This window comes from Miniopterus schreibersii, assembly GCF_964146895.1.
Source record: "Miniopterus schreibersii genome assembly, chromosome: 2".
Classification (NCBI taxonomy): Eukaryota; Metazoa; Chordata; class Mammalia; order Chiroptera; family Miniopteridae; genus Miniopterus; species Miniopterus schreibersii.
Window position 1 is genome coordinate 87,027,156 of NC_138102.1, and position 23,227 is coordinate 87,050,382.

The window sequence follows — 23,227 nt, forward strand, 5'->3', positions numbered from 1 at the left end:
AATTTCAATGTCTACTTATCAAGTTTTCTGAAAGAAACTCACTGAACAACATAGGTATTTTTTCCTGTTTATTATATAGTTATTCTAAGGTGGTGTCACAACTTTGAGAGGAATAACATGATCCAGTGTGAAACACAAGGTACAATGTTATAAAAGGAAGCCACAGCACAAAGTGATGGAACTTTCAAAATTGGGTAGTTCAATGAAATGTTTCATTATTTACCTCTGTAAAACTCTGCTGATGGCCTCAATTGGTGGATTTTTAAAATATTTAATACAAAATGTTCTAAGAGAATAAACATCCAAGCAAGTCAAACTGTAAATAGAAAGTATGTCAACCATTTTATAAAAATTGTATCTAAATTTACAGCATTCATGGTGTATTTTGAAGTTAAATGTCCATAGAAGAAATAAATTCAGTGCCTTGTCATTGATGAATATGAACTCAAAAAACAGATCACAGAAAAGCTGACTTCCATAGTTCTTTGCCTATGACCTTTCAGACCTACTATCCTGGCTTTAAGGACATTTTATGGCCATATATAATACAAACATTCCTGTATTACACGCATCATTTATACTATCTTGGGAATTATTCATCATCTTTACTAAAGTGAACCACATTTTAAAGACACTATATGTCATGCACCCATAAAAATTATAGCTAGGCCCTCAGATTTCCTATCTTTTCCACATGCATTACAGGCATAAAATTACAAATAATTTTTAGATGACAGTATAACAAACTGCATCAAGCAATTGGTATATTGAATTAAATACATCTCTAATTTTCACACTATACTTCTGTAGGATATATCAGTCAAATACAGTTGTCACTAACATGCACAATTAGAGATGCTAGTAAGGCTAGTGAAAATATGCATAAGTAGGCAAAGGCATGCATATATAGTAAATTCATTCAATTAACATTTTTACATGTGTATATATTTATATAGATATATACACACATATAGCAAGTTAGGCTGTTTTTGCAAGTATAGTAAGGTTACTACTGAAAATACGTCAACAGTTTAGAATAGTGTTTTGAAAGAACATACAAAATTGCCTTATAAGTTATCTGGGTTTGTTATTAAACTTAGTTTAAATTGAATATAGTTTGGATTCTCTTATATTTATGTTTCAACATAACACTCATCTACTCACAAATCTATAAAACAATATTTAATTTTTAGTGAATATTGATTGACAATCATTACATGTCATCAATACATACCCATTAGAGAAATATCTGTGATAGTATTCATTTTAATAATTGAATATCAAGACATAACAATATAAATATTAATGTGTGCTTATATTTAACAGTTAACACAAACTGGATTTTTCTAAATTTCAATTATTTTTTTGTGTTATCAGGATTTCAATTTAGAAGAAATTACTACATCTGACTATTTGGAATTGTTTTACCATACAAATTTAGCAAACTACTTTTGAACTTAAACATGCTCTAAATAATATGCCACAAGTAATAATGTATGACATGAAGGTTTTACATATAATTCCACAAGAGCCAGTAACTTAGAACACTGTGTCACAAATACTATGTGTTACTGTTTATGGCATATATATACACACACACACACACACACACACACACACACACACACAAATACTTATATAAGCACAACCATATACACACTGAGCCCTGTAAATTTACATTAACACCCACATACCTGTATAGATATAAGGCCACATATAAAAAAATTAACAGTCCAATGGCTAAAATATATAGAATTATTTTTCAGGAATATTATTCTATATTTTCATTCATTTGTATTAAGAAATGTGGCTCTTAGGCTTCATTGTTTTTTTAATTTTTTTAAAAAGAGCCCAATCATGTATACATCTTCAGTGGATATTATCCCTCCTGAGTAACGTAGGGAACACATATAGTATATAAATGCTGGTTCAAAATGTTTCTAGAAAATCTTATTTGATTTTTTAATATTTAGATGAGCCAATATATAAACACAGGTATGTGTACAGATGGGTGGACCTTACACTTTTTAAAAGCCTATGACAGTATAGAAACATTGTGGATGCTCCCCCCCTCCCCCCTTAACTGATTAAGCAAGACAAAGAAGAAACAAGCCACATGGTTTTCAGAACCAGTCCTTTGAATTCACACTGAATTTTATACTTGATATATTATTGGGTTTTGCATTTCTAAAATACTGAAAGCAGGGAAATCTTTATTATATTCTTTTCTATGATGTCTAAGAAAAAATAGTGAGTGCAAATGAAAAACTACCAAATTTTGAACTAGAGCCTTTAGCACATTTAAAGTTTACCATAAGGACAAAAATGCATGTTTTTGCTGGAGTTTTCTCCTGTTCAGTAGAACAAGTTTAAAATTCAGTGTCTATTTTTTTAATAAAAGAATTCTATATGTAAGTAAATTTTAATTGCCTATAAATCATCAATTTGGTTCTACTGATGAACTAAAAACTTCTGGTTTGTTCCTAAGAATATTTTTTACTTATTTCTGCTTTAGTATAATAGAATTATGCTCCGCATAAAAGAGATCTCAAAGTCTATAAATGGTGTGCTGTTTCAATCTCTAAGGGACTTCAGTTTCAAAAAGTAAATGATAAACATTGCTGCTGAACAGTCCTTTAATAAAAGTCATATGTTGAAAAGATTAAATGCCCTAGAACAGCATTTCCCTTGGAACTGCTTGAATGGAAAGTTGGCCATGATATCGTCAGTTAGTACAAGTCCAGTTTATTTTTATTTTTTGTTTTTTTGCCATGTCTAAACAAGGTCATGGACTTCATATCAGTTGGTAATATCTGCCACTTATCCAGGACAAATAACATTTATTGGACCTTTCTAAGCAGTAGTTGTCCATAAGATTGACAGTGCAGGGAAGTTAAAATTATTGGAATTTATTTTTGTTCTGGACCATCTGACGCCACCAGATTTAGTTAACTGCTCCACTGCCGTCTTTGCATTTTGGACAGTTCAGTTAAATACATACTAATCTTTTGTGGACTCAACTGTATTAAGTAATGCTTTTTACAAAGACATAACTAGAACAGACACCAGCAGAGGCAACTTCACAGATGTTTACTGTTTCAGCTAAAACAAAGCAGCCTTTTGATCTCAGCAGGAGTCTCTGTTCCTTTCTGTTGGAAGCAGTTTTATAACATGAAGTCTGGAACAGGTATTATTATGAACTCTTCTTTCAAGATGGAATGGTTCAGTTTGTGGTTCTCCAATAACCTGTCAGAGAAGTGTCTTTCTCTCCAATAGACAGGATAATGAGGCACTAATTATTATAAGGCTAAGTTTTCAAATGCCGTTGGATTGCCTGGACTTTTTTTCTTTCCTCTTCTTTTTTTTTTTGTTGGAATATTTTATTCACTTGGAAAGTGAAATGGTAACATATGTAACTATAAACCAGATGGTAAAATTTGATAGTTGTGCAATTTATCAAGGAGTTAAATTAGTAACATTTTAAACAGTATAAGACAACTGAATTTCTCTCCATCTTGAATAAAACATTTTGTTTTAAAATTCATTTTCAAGTAAATTTGGGGGGGGGGGAATCAAATAAAAGCCTCCAAATGGCATCATACATTTTTAATTTATCACCTACTGAGATATGTCAAGGCTGTAGAATATTAAAACCATGCTTCACAAGTCTTAAATTGTTAGTGGTTAGCAAAACTAAATGATCACTAGGATATGGCTTAAATACAACAGACCATAAACATTAAATTACTTTAACATTCAGATTTTAAAATAATTATTTTATGTTTAAGAAAAGCTGACCATAATTTTTAAAGAGAAGACTAGAAGAGCAGAATTAGTAGGTTAATGTTAACAATGAGTTATAATCATAGACTTACTTGGTTTAACACAAAAGGAGTTTTGCATATGAAAATTTCCAAGACACTAGCAAGATCCAGGATTTATTAGAATGGAGGTTTGCATATTTGGGGTCTGCTAAAAGAATTTTGCTTTTCAAATTGATTTTTTGGAAGAAGTCCAGATACAATTTTTTTGTGTCTGTTGTGTTAAAAACAAAGTTTCCTAGCTTCAGGCTTTACAAACTTGAAAAATTACATGTATGGTTGTGAGAGGAATTATATAATTTATAGTTCTTCATGTTAGTGTTTAGTTTCAGCTATATTTAAACTGTTTAAAATAAAATAATTTTAAAAATTAAATTTGCTCAACAACAAAAACAAGGAAATTTTCTAATGCATAATGTTAAAGTCTTCACGAGATGTGTCCTTGATATGGGTGTTGTCCCTCAATTATATTAACCCACAAAACGATCAGTAGCTTCATCTACTGACTAGGAAGAAAAAATCTACCTGACCACTTTTATTATTTTGCAATAAAAGTACCTTTAAAAATCAGCAATCTAAATTTTAAAAAGAATTTAACTTTTTTAAAAGAAAAAATATATTTTACTGCCATTTTAATCTGCTTGACCAAGCATACAGAAAAATTGTATCTGTCTACTTATGATTAAAATAAAGACTCCAGCTACAGACATTATGACTCTGTATCGCTACGTGATTAGCATATTCTTATACTCAATATTGGGTCCATATTTGAAATTCACCTGGAGCCAGGCCTTGCATAAAAACCTCAGCAATGGAGCGAGTTTGTGTTCAACATCCCCCAACTAATGTAGGAGATATAAAAAGAAAAATTCCTTCAAGGATTAACATCACGAATATAAAATGCCTGTATATTTACTCTTATATGACTTCGGCTTCACAATTTCAAAGTATGCAAAACTCTTTTGTGTATTTTGCTGTTAGACTTTTGCTTAAAAATATGTAACCTTCACCCAATCACAAACCATACACATTGCGCCATTGTCTCTTTTACACTGAGTCTCCCACTGAATCCAAATCATCTGAAGAGAGGGGGCGGTACAGGTCCTGTAAGATGAAGGGCAGTATAGATTTGTTTACTTGGATTTCATCAGTGCCCTGTGGCTCTTAGGAGTGGAGCAACACTGAATGAGCACACTTGGTGCCTAATGTCATTCGACCTTTTAGAGTGACCAAATTTAGATAAGAGGAAAGATAATAGTTGAGAAACCATCTAAATAAACAGAATGGTGCTCATTTTGCCTTGTTGACTTGATCTGCTCATGAATTTTCACCTTCTTTCATATCCAGTTATGTTTTACAGCCCCTGAGGTCTGTCAGTGCCAACCCTGGTTCTATGTATCTAGGCAATTCTTCCTTGAACATCTACTTCCCATTTTGGGTAGAAAAGGAATATGCTTACTCTACAAAATAATTTATTAGGAGCCCCAGCTGGCATTCAGCAAATTCTGGTCCCAGACCAGCAACTCAAGTGTTGCATTTGCATATCACATAAACCCAATAAACATTGCCTTTTCAAATTTTATGTTTGAAAGACAGAATGAATGCCAACTTGGCTCACCCTTCCAATATTCTTCCCCAGTTCCCCAGCCACTCACCTATCACCTCTCCTTTTCTCACCTCCACTCCTTTCTGCCATGAGATCTCTCTTTATTGGTAGCCAGGCAACCAGTGCAGATCTGCAGTGTCTAGAATCCTGGCTTCTTTCCTATTTTGTACCACCCACTCCTCACATCATCTGAGTGATCAGATAATCTACAAAAGTCAGCAATGTGGGAGTATAATGGGAAGCTTCATTCAACCTACACAGCACATTTCTTTCTGATATATTAAAAAATGGGACCCAAAAAAGTTCATGGATGGAAAAGATCCTCCATGATTTGCTTCTGTGATCAGTCAAATGCTTCTAGACATCAATTTAAATAACTATTTTATAAAAACGGGGAGGTTGCTTGGTACATTGCCACCAATATTTTTGTAAAGAAAAATATCTGGCATGTGGACTCTTATTGTATATAACTATTCTAAAATAACAAGAGAAATAACATAAAAATATTATTTTTAAAGGAAGGAAAAAACTGATCAGATTATCATAATATGAATGAAAATACAGATTTTCTTATTTGTGAAGAAAATGGTCAAATGTCTCAATATTTATTTAAAAAAAACAGTATTTCTATCTCTCTCTCTCTCCTTTCCTCTCTCTGAAATCAATAAAGATATATTTAAAAAAAAAAAAAAAAAGCCTGGCCGGGTGTGGCTCAGCGGTTAAGCATCGACCTAGGATCCAGGCGATCAGGGTTCGATTCCCGGTCAGGGCACATGCCCGGGTTGCGGGCTGCAGCCGATCAATGACTCTCTCATCATTGATGTTTCTATCTCTCTCTCTCCCTCTCCTTTCCTCTCTCTGAAGTCAATAAAGATATACTTAAAATAAATAAATAAATAAATAAAAAACCAAAAAAACAGTATTTCTTTAAAAAAACAACTTACGTTCCTGGGTTTGTTTTTTGTTTTTTGTTTTTCTTTTTAATATATTTTTATTATTTTCAAAGAGAGGAAGGGAGAGGGAGAGAGAGAGATAGAAACATCAATGATGAGAGAGTCACTGAGCAGCCGCCTCCTGGGGATGAGACCACAACCTGGGCATGTGCAGTGACGGAATTGAACAGAGATCTCCTGGTTCATGAGTGGACACTCAACCAATGAGCCACGCCAGCTGGGCATGTTCTTGTGTTTTAAAACCAGGTAGGAAGTGTGAGTATATGTCTGTGTCTGTGTGTGTGTTTGGGAGACAGCCAAGTTTTCCTGGCCATGTTGCTAGGCAACAGAGAAGGAAAAATAGAAGTAGCTTCTGCTTTCCAGTTTGCAAAAAAAGAGTTAATTTATTCATTGAAATGTCTTCTTTTAGCACTTGCCATCTTTCACTTATTTCAGTATTTCCTGCATAGGAGTACAGCCAACCATCTGAGAAGAACATTAACCAAATTTGAAACAGGATCAGTTTTTAGGGATATTAGAGGCCCATTTTAACTGAGAGGGGTTATCTGATGCAGTTGACTCCACGTCCAGATGAAAGCTTCTCTTGCTAGAGCAACTGGAAATGTACCCATCCACTGACATGGTACATGAATGGAGGACGTTCATTTATGGCCTGAATTCAAAAGCCTGGAAACTGAGCTAACTCTGAATTATTCAGTTCTCTGTGAACAATATGTGCATATTAAATGTTTTCAGATGATGATAAACCTTTTATCTCTAAAACAAGTGAGATTTGTTTTTCCCTCTCAGGTATGGTTCTTGCATTATTAGTTGAAATGCCAAAATGAAGACAACCATCCCCTGTAATCAGTTTCCAAGTGCTGACAATGTTAATTATATAAACTGTTGGCCACAAGCTGTTAGCAACTGCATGAAATCTTCTGTCTCAGTTGGACAAAATAATAGTAATGTAGAGAATGCAGAGAGCAAAGTAAATTCAAGCCTCATTCTGCAAACAAAGGGATGGTTAAGCAAAGAGCTTTATGTCCCCAGTAAGCAAGCAGGGAGAGAAAATCAGATCTATGGCAGAGATTCTCAATCATTCTAATTTAATCTCAAACACTAAGCATGAACATCCTGAATCTGAGTTTAATAAGTTCAAAGGATGAAGAGGAATTTTTATGCCAGGTGTACTCTCCAAAGTATACACTTCAAAAGAGAGACTGTTCTATGAAAGAGGGCCCTTTCTGTGCTATATCTAATGGTTGTTCCTATTGATGGGGACTTAGCTGGGTAATATTTACCAAAAAAAAAAATCACCTTACTACTCCTTCCTCCACTCAAGCATAGACATTTAACAGGTTAAATTAATTTGGCCAATTCTTTTCAGTAGCTCACTAATGATTCCTGTACTTTAAAATGCCAAATTAGACTGTGGCCAAGAAGAAAACCATACTGAAAACACTTGGAAGGAACTGAAATAGAATTATTGGGTTTTCTATCTGGGAAGAGCCTGCCTCCCTCTCTCTCTCTCTCTCTCTCTCTCTCTCTCTCTCTCTCTCTCTGTCTATCTCCTTTTTTTTTTTTTTTCCCAACCGAAGCCCAGGATAACACAGCTATTTAGTGAAGGACCTGGTGCCAAACCCCAGGCCTCATCAAATAATCTAAACAAGCCAAACCTGATACCAGGAGCATCAGTAGAGAAAGGCAATACAACCTGATATTTGGTGACACAGGCTTCAAAGGGTCTAGGGACTGATTGATTCCACTGCCTTCACTTTAGACAGTGCTGTGTGAACACAACCTTGGAGGAAGTTTGAACAGAGGAGCTTCCATCTTGGTTATAGTTTAAATTTATGGAACTTAAAAGTCTCATTTTAAAACACTTAATAGAGGCTAAATTCAAGAGTCTAGTCTTTGATGTCGAAAGACTCCAACAAGCCCTTGCTTATTAAAATATTCAGTGAGCATGATGATATAACTTCCTAAGCGCCTGTGTTCCTCCCACCTTGCTTGTGAAATCAGAACAATGAAAAGCCTTCCATTTCCTCCACTGCACCTTCCCCCTCCTCCCCTTCTCACTCTTTTTGGTCTTGCCTTGGTTTTACTGGAAAAGACAAACAGTGCAGGTCATAAAGCAGAAGTGGGGAAACTTTTTTCTACCAAGGGCCATTTGGATATTTATAATATCATTCTCGGGCCATTCAAAATTATTAACTTAAAAATTAGCTATGAAAAAAAGCTACTAGACTTAATGAGTTTTGAGTCCTGCCTGTGCTTGCCTTGGCAGGGCCAGGCCAAATGATTTCAAGGGCTGGACATTCCCCACCCTGTTGTAAAAGGATAAAAACAGTAGTTCTTCCATTCCCCTTCCTTATCATGGAGAAGCTAACATTGTTTTCAGCAACTTTTAAACTTTGGTATCCAAGCCAAGTAACTTCTCCATCATTACATAAGAAGCTAAAAATTAAACTCAGGTAGTGAAGAAAAACAAGGTGCTCGATGTGAGTTTCATACACAAAAACACATGTCATATGGACCCACCCCCTTCTCCATGGACCCTAAGCCACTCTGGAACACCATTCTATTCCATAAAGAAACTCCTGACCCTGGCCCATCCCTCCATTAACAATGGCACTTCTCCTCCTTCCTAAGGAAGGCTGATTGATGATCAATGATGATGTCTAATGAAGCTTGTTAAACTAAGGAAGCTTAAAAGTCAGTGCCAGTAAAGTCTTCGTAATTCAGGACAAAAAGAGTAGGGTGTTAAAAAGTGAAGCAATTGTTTATCCTCAGAGTTAAGGTTTAGACAGGTTCACAGAGAAAGTAAAAGCACTAAGTTCTAGCTAAGAGAAAATATGGCCATAACAACTGACCCACCTTTTGTCATATCCTGCCCTTGCTTGCCTGGTTATTACTTAGAGACAAAAGTGCTATTATGAGAGAGCTATTTGCTGGCACCCATGCCATTCTGGACCAAGGTACATACAGATCTGAAGCAAGGAGCTTGTTTATTTCCTTACCCTCTGCTTCCGCAGGCTTCCTGGGCTGGTGGGTGATGGACTTGGCGACTTGCCAGAGCGTGGAGTGGAGAGCTGACTACCAGGGGTTCCATTAACTAGAAGTACAAAGAATCACAGAAGGGAAAATGTCATGTTAAAGAAGTTTCATGACAAATCAAAGTCTCTGAGAAATAAATAGTTATAGAGGAACATTGGCTAAAATTCCAGATATCTTTTTATCTGTGGTCCTGAGAAAAACCTTTAGGAAATAACCTTCTTCAGAAATTCACTGTTTTGTTAATCCAGTGCTTAATAAAGCAGCAGGTTACATAAAATTTTTTAAAATATACTTTTCACAACTTTCCTGATGAGTTTATTAATGATGTCTTTAACTGTGCCGATAGAAATTTGGGGAATGTGGTTAAAGCCCTGGGGCATTTTTAGTGGGATTCATTCTTAATTCTTTAGCTTCCCCGTACCACCCAGTAGGAGTCAATATTAACACAGTTCTCAAGTGATATTCTCAGTGACTTATTAAATTAAATCACTGAATTTTTATCTTTAACAACTCACTTCTAGAAGCTCCTGTATCCACTTCTGCCCTTTACATCTCCCTCATCTAAACTCTTAAAGGACCTGACTTTAACAAGACAAAGTAATTGGCACAGACACTCAGGATCTCCTCACTGATTGTCCAGTCCTTACCACTGTTGAAAAATAAAAGCTGCTTTCTAAAAGATTTAAATCACTGGAATTTTACCTGATTATTAAGACTTATACAACATTATCACTAAACTGAATCAAAGCCACAGAACTCAAGTAAGCAATTATTTTCTCTGAGTAACATTAAAAAACACTTAAAGATATACTTTATAAAGATATATAAGGTCACCATTATTTTACCCATAAAAATGACAACATTTTTACATGTTTTACATACACAGGCAGTGAAGTAGAAGTAGCAATGAGACACACACGTTCTTGAGGGTGCATAATAAACATTTTCCAAAAGGGAGAGCAATGATGCATTTAACTTACCTTCTATAAGTTCTAACATGGACACAGTCTTAGTGTTTGACCTGACAATAGCAAGAGGCAAATCTCTTCTCAGCACTAAGCTGAGCACCCGAGGAAATGGGAAGCAGTTGGATTAGTTAAGGATGGCTAAGGCTGCTATTCCCAGAGCAGGTTGAATGAGATGCAGGATTCATTAGCAGATGCTTTTTTTGCGTAAGGCTGACGTCTTCCAAGCAGCAGTGGGAGGTGCGGGTTCTATCTCAGGCTATATCAAAAGAGTCAATTAAGCCTCATGCCAACGCAAGAGCCACTGCAACCCCCTCCTGGACACCACTAACTTCCTGAAGCCTGGAAGCCAGAGCGCTTTTTCAGTACTTTGCACTGAATCATAACAAAGTGCCTCTGAGGGAGCAAGAGGCCCAATGACTCATCTGATAATCAAAATGACAGTAAATCCTCTAAAGCCTGGCGATACCAAGTACTAAGTACATCCTTAGAAAATTTAGTGGTAAGGTATGATGTTTATTGATTTTTCATACACAATGTTTGCACAAAATCTTTGGGCCCAGGAAAGTGGGAGGCTGTTTGTTTTGTCATCTCCAATGACCTTTAAAAAATGTCATATAACCTACACTGCACTAATTTGTAGTTTTGCCTTTAAAATGCATTTAGTGATTCAAAAAAAGACAACTTTTTTTCTTCTTTTTTTGGCAGCTTGAGAGCATTGCATAAGAGTTAATTTGATTGCTCGCTACAGTCCTGTCTTTACTGAACTTGATGCTCAGGCCTCTTTGCACTGGACTTCCCAGCTAGTGGCCTCTACAGGAAGGGCTCCAAAACAGAGAAGGACTAAAGAGCTGTGAGCAACTATATACCAATAAGCAAAAGATCCCTAGGAGTTAACTGGAAAACAGGTTTTATGATGTAATATTTCCTTTGCCCACTTCTGCACTTTTCGTTGCACCTAAAGGGTACACAGATTGGGGGAAAATGAGCAAATGAGGAGCAAACATAGTATTGACATTTAAAAATTCTGGGACTCTAATTTTATCAAGCCAATGAGTGGTGTGAGTGGGGGGAAGAAAGTTGCCCCAGGAAAATAGCATTAGGAATACCTTGTTTAAAAAAGAAAAATAAGGGAGAAACAAGATGGCGGCATAGGTAACGGCTGCAGCCGCCTCCTCCCACAACCACATCAAAATTACAACTAAAATACAGAACCACCATCACTCAGAGCCTCCAGAAATCTGGCTGAACAGAAGCCCTACAACCAGGGAACTGAAGCAGCACCAAGAGCGATAGGAAGGACAGAGATGCAGGCGGATTGGGGCTGAATCAGAGACGCGGCCATGGGCCCACACCCGGTGCCATGGTTGAAACCCAGAAGGGAATCTCGGCAGCTGAGGTTTCCTGGAGGAGGGAGGGGTCCCAGCCCCACAGCAGGCCCTCAGCCCAGGGCTCCAGGCCAGGAAGAGAGGTCCCCATAACTCCAGGCTGTGAAACCAGCAGGAGCTGTCCCTGAGGGCTGCAGAGGATGTGGGAGCCCCAGCAGCTCCTCTTCAAGGGCCGGCGCACGGACTCACTCAGATGCACTCCCTCTGAGCCCAGCACCGGGCAGCAGCTTGAAAGGACCTGGGACACTTGGGGAGAAACTAACCTGCCTGAGATCCGGGTGAGGGGTGGAGGAGCAGCTTTCTCCCAGGCAGAAGTGCTGGCAGAGGCCCCGGCTCCTTTGGCGAATCCTCTCCTCACACACCAGCAGGCAGGTGCCATATTTGAATATCCAGCACCTGACTCACACCTTTGGCCCTGCCCCATGATTCCTGGAGACCCCGCCCCTCCCCACCTGCAGCTCATCCAGGCCATTTTTAGGGGCTTTTCTATGCAAGTGGCCTCTCGAGCCTCATGCTTAGGACTTTTCTAAAATATCTCAAAAAAGCAACAGCGTGCCCCATACAGCTTGATAAGTGGCCCCAGGCCTGGCACTAGTGGCAGCCTGCATTGGCTCATAGCTTGGCCTCTCCTGGACACCTCCAAGCCCAGCACAAGTAGCAGCCAACTACGGTTTGCTGTGTAGCTCATGCTGGGTGGCCCTGAGCAAGGCACTGGCACAGGCTGACTTTTTACCTCCCAGGAGGCCCCAGAGACAGTGCACCTGGGGCTCAGACTCAACCACACTGGATTATAACCCTACCACATCCACGAGTGACACTCAAGGGACGCACTTGGTGAACACCAAAGCTCCACTGAAGTAAATCCTGATCCATAAGGGTGTCTCCAGCACTGCAGCTCTGCATCTGGTCCTCACAGCTAATTGGCCTGGGGGTCAATTCCTCCCATTGATGCCAACAGCAACCAAGGCTCAACTACAACAGGACAGTGCACACAGCCCACACAGGGGAGCACCCAGAAGGCCCAGCTCAGGTGACTGGGGAGTCTGAGCCACTGGACCCTACAGGACACCTACTACACAAAACCACTCTACAAATTTCAGGAGATATAGCAGCTCTACCAAATACATAGAAACAAACACCTGGAAGCAGCCAAAATGTGGAGGCAAAGAAACATGTCACAGAGGAAAGAAAAGACTAAATCTCTAGAAGAGGAAGTAAATGAAATAGATCCAAGCAAGGTAACAGATAGAGAGTTCAGAATAATGGTTATAAGGATGTTTAAGCAGACTGTTAGGGAAATAACTGAGAAAATCGATAACATAATAAAGTACCAACTTGAAATGAAGGCTACAGGAGCTGAAATGAAGAATAATTTACATGGAATCAACAGTAGAGTAGAGGACGCTGAGAATCAAATCAGCAATTTGGAACATGAAACAAAAAACACCCAACCAGAAGAGCAAAAAGAAAAAAGAATCCAGAAATATGAAGATAGCATAAGGAGCCTCTGGGACAATTTCAAGAGGCCCAACATTCATATTATTCAGGTGAGAGGGGAAGAGAGCAAAAAATTGAAAACCTATTTGAAAAAATAATTACAGAAAACTTCCCCTACCTGGGGAAAGAAATCAACTTACAAGTCCAGGAAGCACAGAGAGTCCCAAAGAAGAGGCACCCAAAGAGTCTCACAGCAAGACACATCATAATCAAAATGCCAAAGGTTAAAGACAAAGAGAGAATCTTAAAAGCAGCAAAAGAAAAACAGTTAGTTACCTACAAGGGAGCACCCATATGACTGTCAGCTGATTTCTCAACAGAAACTTTGCAGGCCAGAAGGGAGTGGCAAGAAATATTCAAAGTGATGAAAAACATGGAACTACAACCAAGATTACTCTACCCAGCAAAGCTATCATTTAGAACTGAAGGTCAGATAAAGAGCTTCTCAGACAAGGAAAAGCTAAAGGAGTTCATCACCACCAGACCAGCACTACAGGAAAAGTTGAAGGGTCGTCTTTAAGAAGAAGCTAATGAACAAAAGAATCTGACAAACTAAATAGATCCAGAGACATTGACGCATGCAACAGACGATCATATTTCAGAGGAAAGAGGGAAGGGGGTGGAGGGTGGGAAGAGATTAACCAAAGAAGTTATATGCATAACCCATGGACACAGTTAATAACAGGGTGAAGGCCTGGGAAGGGGGTGGAAGGGAAGTGGAGGGGATCAACTGGGGGGGGGGGAATGGGATACCTGTAATACTCTTAACAATAAAGATAAATTTAAAACGTAAAAAAGAAAAGAAAAAGAAAACAGCAAAAAGTTTGCCTTTAGCAAGCATCCATTATGTGTGCATCTAAGTTTATCGAAGAACTTATTTCCTTTGGAGCAGTTAATGCACTTAAACTATATATATATATCACATACACATATATGTATATAAAGACATATACATACAGATATATATGCATATATAAGACCTCATTTCACACTCACAATAACTTTGTGAGAAAGGCAGTGTCATTTTACAGATGAGAGAACTAAGGTATAAAGTGATAAGCAACTTGACCAGCAAATAAAGGAGAGAGACCAAGATTTAATCTAGGCAATCTAGAACCTGTCCTCTTCATCACTGCCTTCCTTTACTGTGCCAGTCTTCAGGCCTACAAGGAAATCAGATGACTAAACTAGTCATCATAATAAAGTATTTTGAGAAGGGAAGTACTTGGTGTTGCTGTTGGAATCCACAATCTATGGGGTCAAGTTTGGCTTAGACCCTACAAAGAGTAATGAATAAGGGAACCAGAGCCTAAGTATTAGTAGGAGTTTGTTAGGTGGAGCTAGAGGGAAAGGGCCTTATGAATGAGGATGGAGGAGGGTTAGGCAGGGGTGGCACAATGCAGGGCTTCAGAATTCATGTGCCTCTGTCCACTGAGGCACTTGGACCTTCATCCTTTATTCAAAGCCACTGGGCTTAGGGCTTCTACTTGTGCACCATCTCTCTGGAAAAATTAAACTTAAGTGCCAGACAAGTCTTTTACAATCAACCATTTTAGAACACAACCTGCTTGAAAGTTGGAAATGGCCTGTATTCTTAGGGTCAGAGTTCTGTTCAAACTCTTCCTCTTGGCCACCTAAAAAGCATTAGCACCATGGCTGGTGTGACTCAGTTGGTTGGGCATCGTCCCATGCACTTAAAGGTTGCCTGTTCAATTCCTGGTCAGGGCACATGTTTGGGTTGCAGGCTCAGTCCCTGGTAGGGGACATGCAAGAGGCAGCCGAGTGATGTTTTGCTCTCATATCAATGTTTCCCTCTCTCTCCCTCTCTCTTCCTCTCTCTCTAAAAACAAAGTTTCCTTAAAAAAAAAAAAAAAAAGCATTAACAATATCTTAAAATGGCTTTTGACACCCAGAAAACATCCCAGATGTTATTGGCAAACCACTGTCAGAATAAATAATTTTAATGCTAAGTAAGTTTGACACGTGTATTGAGTTCAGCTGTTTTTTATCCTGTAATACCAGAAGTCCCTGAATGCCAATAAAAAGGGCATTGCCACTTACTTAACAGAACTTATTAAAATTCAACTACTTTACTTTACAGAGGGCTTTATTAAACAATTCTTTATCTTGAATGGGAAAAATTCAACTTAATATGGTTGTTTTCAAATGGCCAAGCAGGTCTAATAATTAATTATTTTAATCTGAAATCATTACTATCTGAATTAGTAAAGTGCTCATCAGATCCACTGCCTTATATCCAGTTTTGGTTTCTTTTGCTCAAATCTGAGAGGGAAAATTTTCCTTAGATCCTATAACCCTTGCTCCTCATGTTACTTCCTGAATGACAGACATTAAACTTTAGGCTGATTATTCACAGATCCCTTGATGATCAATTATGTAACTGGCCACCAAAGAGCTCTGGAAGAAATCTGTGGAGTTGGCTTCTACAATCCCAAGTCTAGGCTCCTCTCTTTTTTTCAACTCAGCCATCACCTAGACCTACCAAGGGCACAACAGCATGGATTGGTCACAGCACATCACTTCTCATGAAGGATGGGCCTCACTTTTCCTTCACTTCAGATAGATGATCCTACTCTGTTTTACTTATTGGGACCATAATTTCAGGGTTCTGTAGTCACTCAGTACACACAGAATGCACTTACTATGTCTATTGAACTTATCACCCAAAACTTACAATTGAATAGGAAAGTAGCTAAAAAATTATAGAATTTGGAAATACTTGGCTTATTTTTACCAATTCATTGCTCCTTTTAAATTACTTTAGGCTCACGTATATATTAATTTCCCAACCTTTGTGTGAACTTAAGGGCTGTCTCCTCTTTATAGTTTCATGGGGTTTGGGGGAGAGACTCTTGGGAGAAGATGCTTTTTGCTAATTCTGTCATCATAGGTACTCAGTAGGTCCAAATCAAAAGACTATCAACTGAAAATAATAGGAAGTGGGAAGTCAATAGAAAAAGTGGGGTTGGAGAAAGGAAAATGGCTCTATGAATTACTTTTTAAAAATAAATATTTACAAAAAGAGAAACTTGGACCTCGGGAAATCTAAGCAACTTAAACAGATTCCAGTACTTTTCAACTAACTCATCTGGTCAACATTTACCCATTAGTAACATGAACTTGGAAGCACTGTAGCATGTACACAGAACTCCTGCTCTCAGAAAACTTATATCCTAATAGGGTGATACAATTTGTTACCTGCACACTGAAAGCCAACTTAATTGTCACAGGATTGTAGAGGTGGAAAAGATCCTAAACAGTGAAGTGTTCGGGGAGTATTTCATAGAGGTCATCAAGGCTGAATTGGGAGAGTACCCTTCTAGAAATAATGGTATGAGGTGGAAAAACCCAAGGGGTACCTGGTAGAAATTTAAATTGGTTTATAGAATGGAGCATAAGTCCAGAGAAGAAGTGGGATATATGGCTAGAAAGGACAACTGTGGCCAAATCTACATATGTTCTACATATGAGACTGAATTGAGACCTTTGACAGACAGTAACTAATGGCAACAGGCTGATATTGTTGTGCAGGGCAGATGTAAGGTGCAGAGCAGAGGCAGGGAGGAGGCCAGCTAGCCAGCAGTATCTATAACCTGTGAGAAACTGGAGTCCTAGAACAGCATTACAGAGGAGAAGCCAGGGAGACTGATGATAAACTAAATGTAGAGAGAAAGGGAAAAAGGAGTCAAAGATGATTTCAGGGTAAAAGGAAAAAGATGTTTAATTCAACAATAAAAAAGGATCATCTGGACTCCTCTGATTTAAAATCATGAAAATGTGCCAGCTGGGATACCAGAACAGGCTATGGTTATTATGAAATTAGGTGCTAAGGGCACCTTGGATCAGGGTGATTGGGGGTCCTGGAACTGAAAGCTCTGCAGCCCCTTTGGTGGCCTGGTGGGTGCTTTGCCCCACTCTACCAGTTATTGCAGGATAGCTTCCCCTTAGAGTTAAGCCTAGGAGTCTGCCCTGGGGCAGTTCCATAGTGACCCCCAGGCACAATATGCCCAGGGGCTGCTCCACTGCCCTCTGGTCTTCCCTGCTGAAATGTATCTTTCGCAGGTCACCAGTGGTGCCTCTGCTGCCAAATCCTATGACCTTTTGGTTCTCATGCTACTTGACTTCTTAACACTAAACACTTTTGGCCTCCTGCTCCATCTTGTAACTTTCTGCCCCTTTGATCTCTGTCACTGCATTCTCATTGTTCTCCTGCCTCCTCCAATGTGCTCTTTGAATTTCTGGGGTTCTCCATGGTTCCATTTTCATCCTTACTTTACAAATCTCTCATCAGGGTGTTAGGGAGAGGATCACTGCTGTGGCCTCATGGAGCCTCCCAGATCTTTGTAGCCATTCTATCTACCACTGCACCAGTTTCTAAAATTCAAATAAAAATCAAATTGTGGTCTTGCTAAAAATCCTCTTTCACCTCCTACAACAACAAAAACGTGTTCATGGTCCTGCGGAATCTGACCACCACTGAGTTATCGCCATCTTCTCCAACCCTTTCCTATTCTAGCATTAATTTTTATTGAACTAACAACCGTTACTTAAATGTGCTTTCATGACTTTGTGACTTAACTCACATTGTCTCCTCAGGTGGTATGCTCTCCTGGCTCTTCTTATCCTCACAAGATCCTTCACTTCCCAATTTATAAGTCCTTTTCTCTTGGAAACTTTCTCTGACCTCATTAATGAGATTTAACCCCTTCTTCCTCTGGGTTGTCATAATACAAAACTATTTATTATAACTGGTATAAATGTTTGTCTCCCAACTTGAAACCAAGAACTGTGGTTCCGTTGTCTTTTGAGAAACAATAGTTGCCTGGAACACAGTAGATGCTCAGGAAATATTTTTTTAATTAACATGAGGCATTAACAGTGAGGGGTTTACAAAAGCGGTTGATGTTGGCTACTGTCCCCATATAGACAGTGGGTCAAGATAATGGTTCAAAGTTTTGAAGAGTATCTTTGGATACTCACCTGCTGAAGGTGAGCATTAGGGGGAATTGATGAGTACAGGGGAAGAGAATGGAGGGAAGATTGAGCTTTATATTCAGCAAAAAATTTTCTAAAAACACAAGGCATGAATCATCAACCCGCTTGACTTTCTTGGTGCATTTTGTTTTCAACAATTTCCTTAGGACCCCAAAGCAGAAAAAATCCTCCACAGAATGTATAAGGCTGAAATCTCTATACTAAAGGAAAAGACTGAGCTAAAAATTAATAGCCAGCATTCTGCCTTTGAAAGTGTTTGATGTAAATTAAAAGTTGACAAATTGAGCTACTTAGCTGAATAAAGTTCTCTTTGCTTCCCCAGCTTTGATTCTTGTGTTATCTGCATATGTTGTATAAAATATTTTTATGTAAAAAAAGTAAAATTTGAATGCTGTAAATAAAAATACTTCAGGATTTCCAGAGTCACATAAAAGTACATTTTAAGCCTGGGGAGGATGGGATGGTGCTTCAGTCATGGTAGAAGGTCATTAACTGACGCACCCAGCTTTTCCCTTTGTAAATGTTCACCCTTGCATCTCCAGCACTCAGCATTGCTTGTCCATGGTAGGTTTTCAATGCATACTGAATGAATGAATGGTTGTTGCCAGGAATGTTTCTACTTTAGACTATGAGATTCTGGATGGCAAGAAAGTCCATAAGCTCATCTTGAATTGATGGGTGTAAAGCTCAATTACGTTTGCCATGGTTTCCAAAGAGAGATTCTAAATAGAGGGTGTCATTCTATGAGGAAAAAGTTGGCCATCCATCTAAGTTGGAATAAGTATTTTAAAACAAACCAAAAAAACCCCAAAGTTGTTCTATGTGATCCAAAAAGAGGTCAAAATTTTGAAATCAGTAAGTTTTAAGGAGGACTGCAGCAATGAAAATTCAAGGTAGATAAATGTGGTTTCTCTATACTTTAATATTAAGAAAAGTTTTTAAAGCAAACTAAACTTTATCTGTTCTTCTTTAAATCAAACTACTGCATATTATACTCTTATTTTGGTGATACTGTGTTATAAATTGCTTATACAGATAAAAGAATTTATTTAAAAGAATTTCACTTTTAAATTACACATTTTATGAGACATTTGTGTTCCAAAAAAAATCCATGAGTAAAAATTCAACCCATATTAAACATTCTTTATGATATTCTTATACATTCTTGTTTCTTTTAAGAAGCAACTAAAACCATTTCCCCCTTTTTTAGTGATATCACATTCAGTGTCCCAGCACACAATTGTCTGGGGGCCCATTCTTCTTGTGTGTTATTAAAGCTTCTGGTTTCTCTTTTTTTCTAGATCCAATTGTCTACTCTGGACCCTCTTGTTATGGAGACTAATAATAATTCAATTGGCATGTGAATTATGTAATCTATAAATTATTTAGGGGACTTGACCTGTATGCTTCTTGAGAGTAGAGACTGTATCTTTCATCTCTCCATTGTTAGTGCCTAGCAAATGCCTGACACTGGTAAACCTGTGTTTGATATTCCTGAATGTGGAAATGAACTCCTTACATTAATAAATCACCTCTAGCCCTGCCAGGTGTGGCACAGCTCATTGGGCATCATCCCAGGCACCAAAAGTTTGCTGGTCAGGGCACATGCCCTGGTTGCAGGTTCGATCAATATTCTGCTCTCACATTGATGTCTCTCTCTCTCTCTCCCCCCTTCTTCTCTCTCTAAAAATATCAAACAAAAAAACAAATTTAAACAAAAAAATAAAATAAATAAATCACCTCTAACTGCTTTTAGTCCCAAGAAGAAGAATAGGTACATAACAGAGAAAATTTATAGAAGAGTCTGATTCTTATTCTAACACTGATTCACAAAGGAAACTTTCTGTCTACCATTGACATACAACATGAAGTGGGAGTGAATCATTTCACCCCCTGGAATGCTGGTGCTCAAGACTAATACTTAGGTGTCTGTTGCAAAGTGTTATGATGTCATAAATTGCAATCTTTTTTTTCCTCTTTTTAAAATTTATCTTTATTGTTGAAAGTATTACAGATATCCTCCCTTTTTCCTCCCATTGATCCCCTTCACTCCACATCTGCACCCAACAGGCCTTCACCACACTATTGTCTGTGTCCATGGGTTATGCATATATGTATTTAAGTTCTTTGATTAATCTCTCCCAACCCACTCCCCCACCCCCATCTCCTCACTAAGATTCATCAGTCTGTTCCATGCTTCTATGTCTGTGGCTCTCTTTTGTTCCTCAGTCTATTTTGTTTATTAGACTCCACAATGAGTAAGATCATATAAAACTGAATCAGAAAGAATCATAAAACCTGAATAGGCTAATAACAACTGATGAAATTGAAACAGTAATAAAAAAATCTCCCAGCAAACAAAAGCCCTGGTTCAGATGGCTTCAAAGGGGAGTTTTTTGATTCTTTAAGTTGTAGGGTTAGATAGTTTATTAAAAACGTTTCTTGCTTTTTGAGGTGCTACAAATATCCCTCTCAGTACTGCTTTCCCTGTATCCCATAGATTTGGGTTGTTGTGTGTTCATTTTCATTTGATTCCAGGAAGTTTTTGACTTCTTTCTTGATCTTATTGTTAACTCATTCATTGTTTAATAACATGCTATTTAGCGTTTGAGTGTTTTTACTGTAGTTGATTTCTAATTTCATGCCATAGTGATCAGAAATGCTTGATATGATTTCAATCTTCTTGAAACTGTAGAGACTTGTTTTGTGTCCTAACATGTGATCTACCTTTGAGAATAACCCATGTGCACTTGAGAGGAATGTATATTCTGCAGCTATGGGGTAAAATGTTCTGTAAATATCAATTAAATCCATCTGATCTAGTGTGCCATTTAGAGTAACTGTTATATGTTGATTTTCTGTCTGGAAGATCTATCCAGTGAAGTCAGTGGGGTGTTAAAGTCCCCAACTATGACTGTATTGCTGTTGATCTCTCCCTTAAAGTCCTTAAGGTTATTATATATATATTTTTTTAAAATATATCTTTATTAATTTCAGAGAGAGGAAAGGAGAGGGAGAGAGAGAGAGATAGAAACATCAATGATGAGAGAGCCATCGATCGAGCCCACAACCCAGGCATGTGCCCTGACCTGGAATCGAACCCTGATCGTCTGGATCCTAGGTCAACGCTCAACCGCTGAGCCACGCCCGGCTGGGCCTTAAGGTTATTATTGATAGGTCCTTATTTATTGCCATTTTAATTCTTTATGCCTATGTTTCTCTCTATATTTCTTATTATTATTATTACAGAAGTCCTTTAATATTTCTTGCAATGGTTCTATTTCTACTTCTAATTACAGCAGTCCCTTTAACATTTCCTGCAATGCTGGTTTGGTGGTGATAAACTCCTTTAGCTTTTTTCTGTCTGGGAAGCTCTTTATTTCACAATCTGCTTTGAATGACAGCCTTGTTGGATAGAGTAGTCTTAGTTTCAGATGCTTGTTTTGCATTACCTCGAATACTTCATGCCATTCCCTTATGGCCTATAGAGTTTCTGATAAGTCAGCTGACAACCTTATGGGAGCTCCTTTGTAGGTAACAGATCACTTTTCTCTTGCTGCCTTTAAGATTTTTCTCTTTGTCTTGAATTATTGGCATTTTAATTATGATGTGTCTGGGTGTGGGCCTCTTGGGATTCTTCTTGCTTGGGACTCTCTGTGCCTCCTGAACTTGTGTGACCTTTTCCTTGACAAGGTTAGGGAAGTTTTCTGCCATTTTTCCTCAAGCAGGTTCTCTAATCCTTTCTTACTTTTGACTTCTTCTGGCACTCCAATGATGCGAATATTGTTACTTTTCATGTTGTCCCATAGCTCCCTTAAACAGTCCTCTTGTTTTTTAATTGTTTTTTCTTTTGGGATCTCCGACTGAGAAATTTTTTCTACCTGTCTTCTAATTCGTTGATCCTATCCTCAGCTTCCTCTAATCTGCTGTTTATTTCTTCCAATGTATTCTGTATTTCTGCTATGTCATTCATTTTTGACTGGTCATTTTTCATAGTTTCCATATATTTTTCATGCTGTTGAGCATCCTTGCAATCAGTGTTCTGAACTCTATATCTGATAGATTGTTTATCTCCATTTCATTTGGCTCTTTTTCTGGAGACTTCTCTTGTTCTTTCATTTGGGGCTTGTTTTTTGTCTCCCCATTTTGGCTGCCTATTTGGGTTTGTTTCTAGTATTAGATAGGTCTGCTAGGACTAGAAGTCATCTTGGAAGGTCACTGGTTCAGGCCAATGTCAGATGTTGTTTGTGACTGGCCTTGAGTACCATTTTGGAGCTATCAACAACCCACGGCTTGAGGTCCCCTCTCTTGTGACTGGATGTGTTTGGACAGGACCAAGATGCACACCAAAGTCTGCTTTTTGAAGGCCCAGGTCCAGAAGCAGATCAGGCGAAGACTCAAAGCACTCTTCAGTCTGTCTCTGCCTGCAGGCTGATTAATCTGATTCTCTTAATGAGCCTCAGGCTGTAGTAACTCCACAGAGTGAGGGGGCTTATTATTATCAGTTTCCTAATGAGTCTCAGGCTGTAGAAACTCTATGGGGTAAGGTGAGAGATTTTCCAGCAGGGTGGGTCAATTGCTTCCTCTTTAGGCAAAAGCTACCTAGAAGGCAAATGTTTGCCTCTGCAGTATGAGTGAATGACATGGCACAAGAATCCAGAGGGGTGCCTTCTGAGCTCTATCTCTAGAGTCTCTAACCCTAGGTCTTCACACAGCTCTAGTTTATTCTGCCCTCCATCTGCTGGAGCCCAAGGTGAGTGGCTGCACATGATACTTTGTGTGTTGTCTCTTTAAGAGGATGCCTGCAGTTCCAGCCATTTCTCTCTGGTTGACAGAAACTCAGCTGCTTTTCACAGCCAGATGTTATATGGATACCTTTCTCAGTTCTGGGTGCCCAGCCTGGAGTTTAAGCCCCAGAGTTCTCAGTGGTAACCCCTCACAG

At 38.4% G+C, this 23,227-nt stretch overlaps 1 protein-coding gene across 10 annotated transcripts in view; it reads right to left on the reverse strand.

The window, feature by feature from the left end:
• Positions 1-23,227, reverse strand: part of DCLK1 (doublecortin like kinase 1) — a 430,094-nt gene that overhangs the window by 96,177 nt on the left and 310,690 nt on the right. For 4 of the 10 annotated variants that reach the window (XM_081129414.1, XM_081129413.1, XM_081129415.1 and 1 more), the window contains exon 6: positions 9,383-9,477. In XM_081129414.1, coding sequence (XP_080985540.1) covers positions 9,383-9,477 — 95 coding nt within the window. Of the gene's footprint in view, positions 1-2,768; positions 4,926-9,382; positions 9,478-10,399; positions 10,783-23,227 lie in introns of those variants that run through there. The other 6 variants (XM_081129418.1, XM_081129416.1, XM_081129419.1 and 3 more) reach the window with 4 other exon arrangements.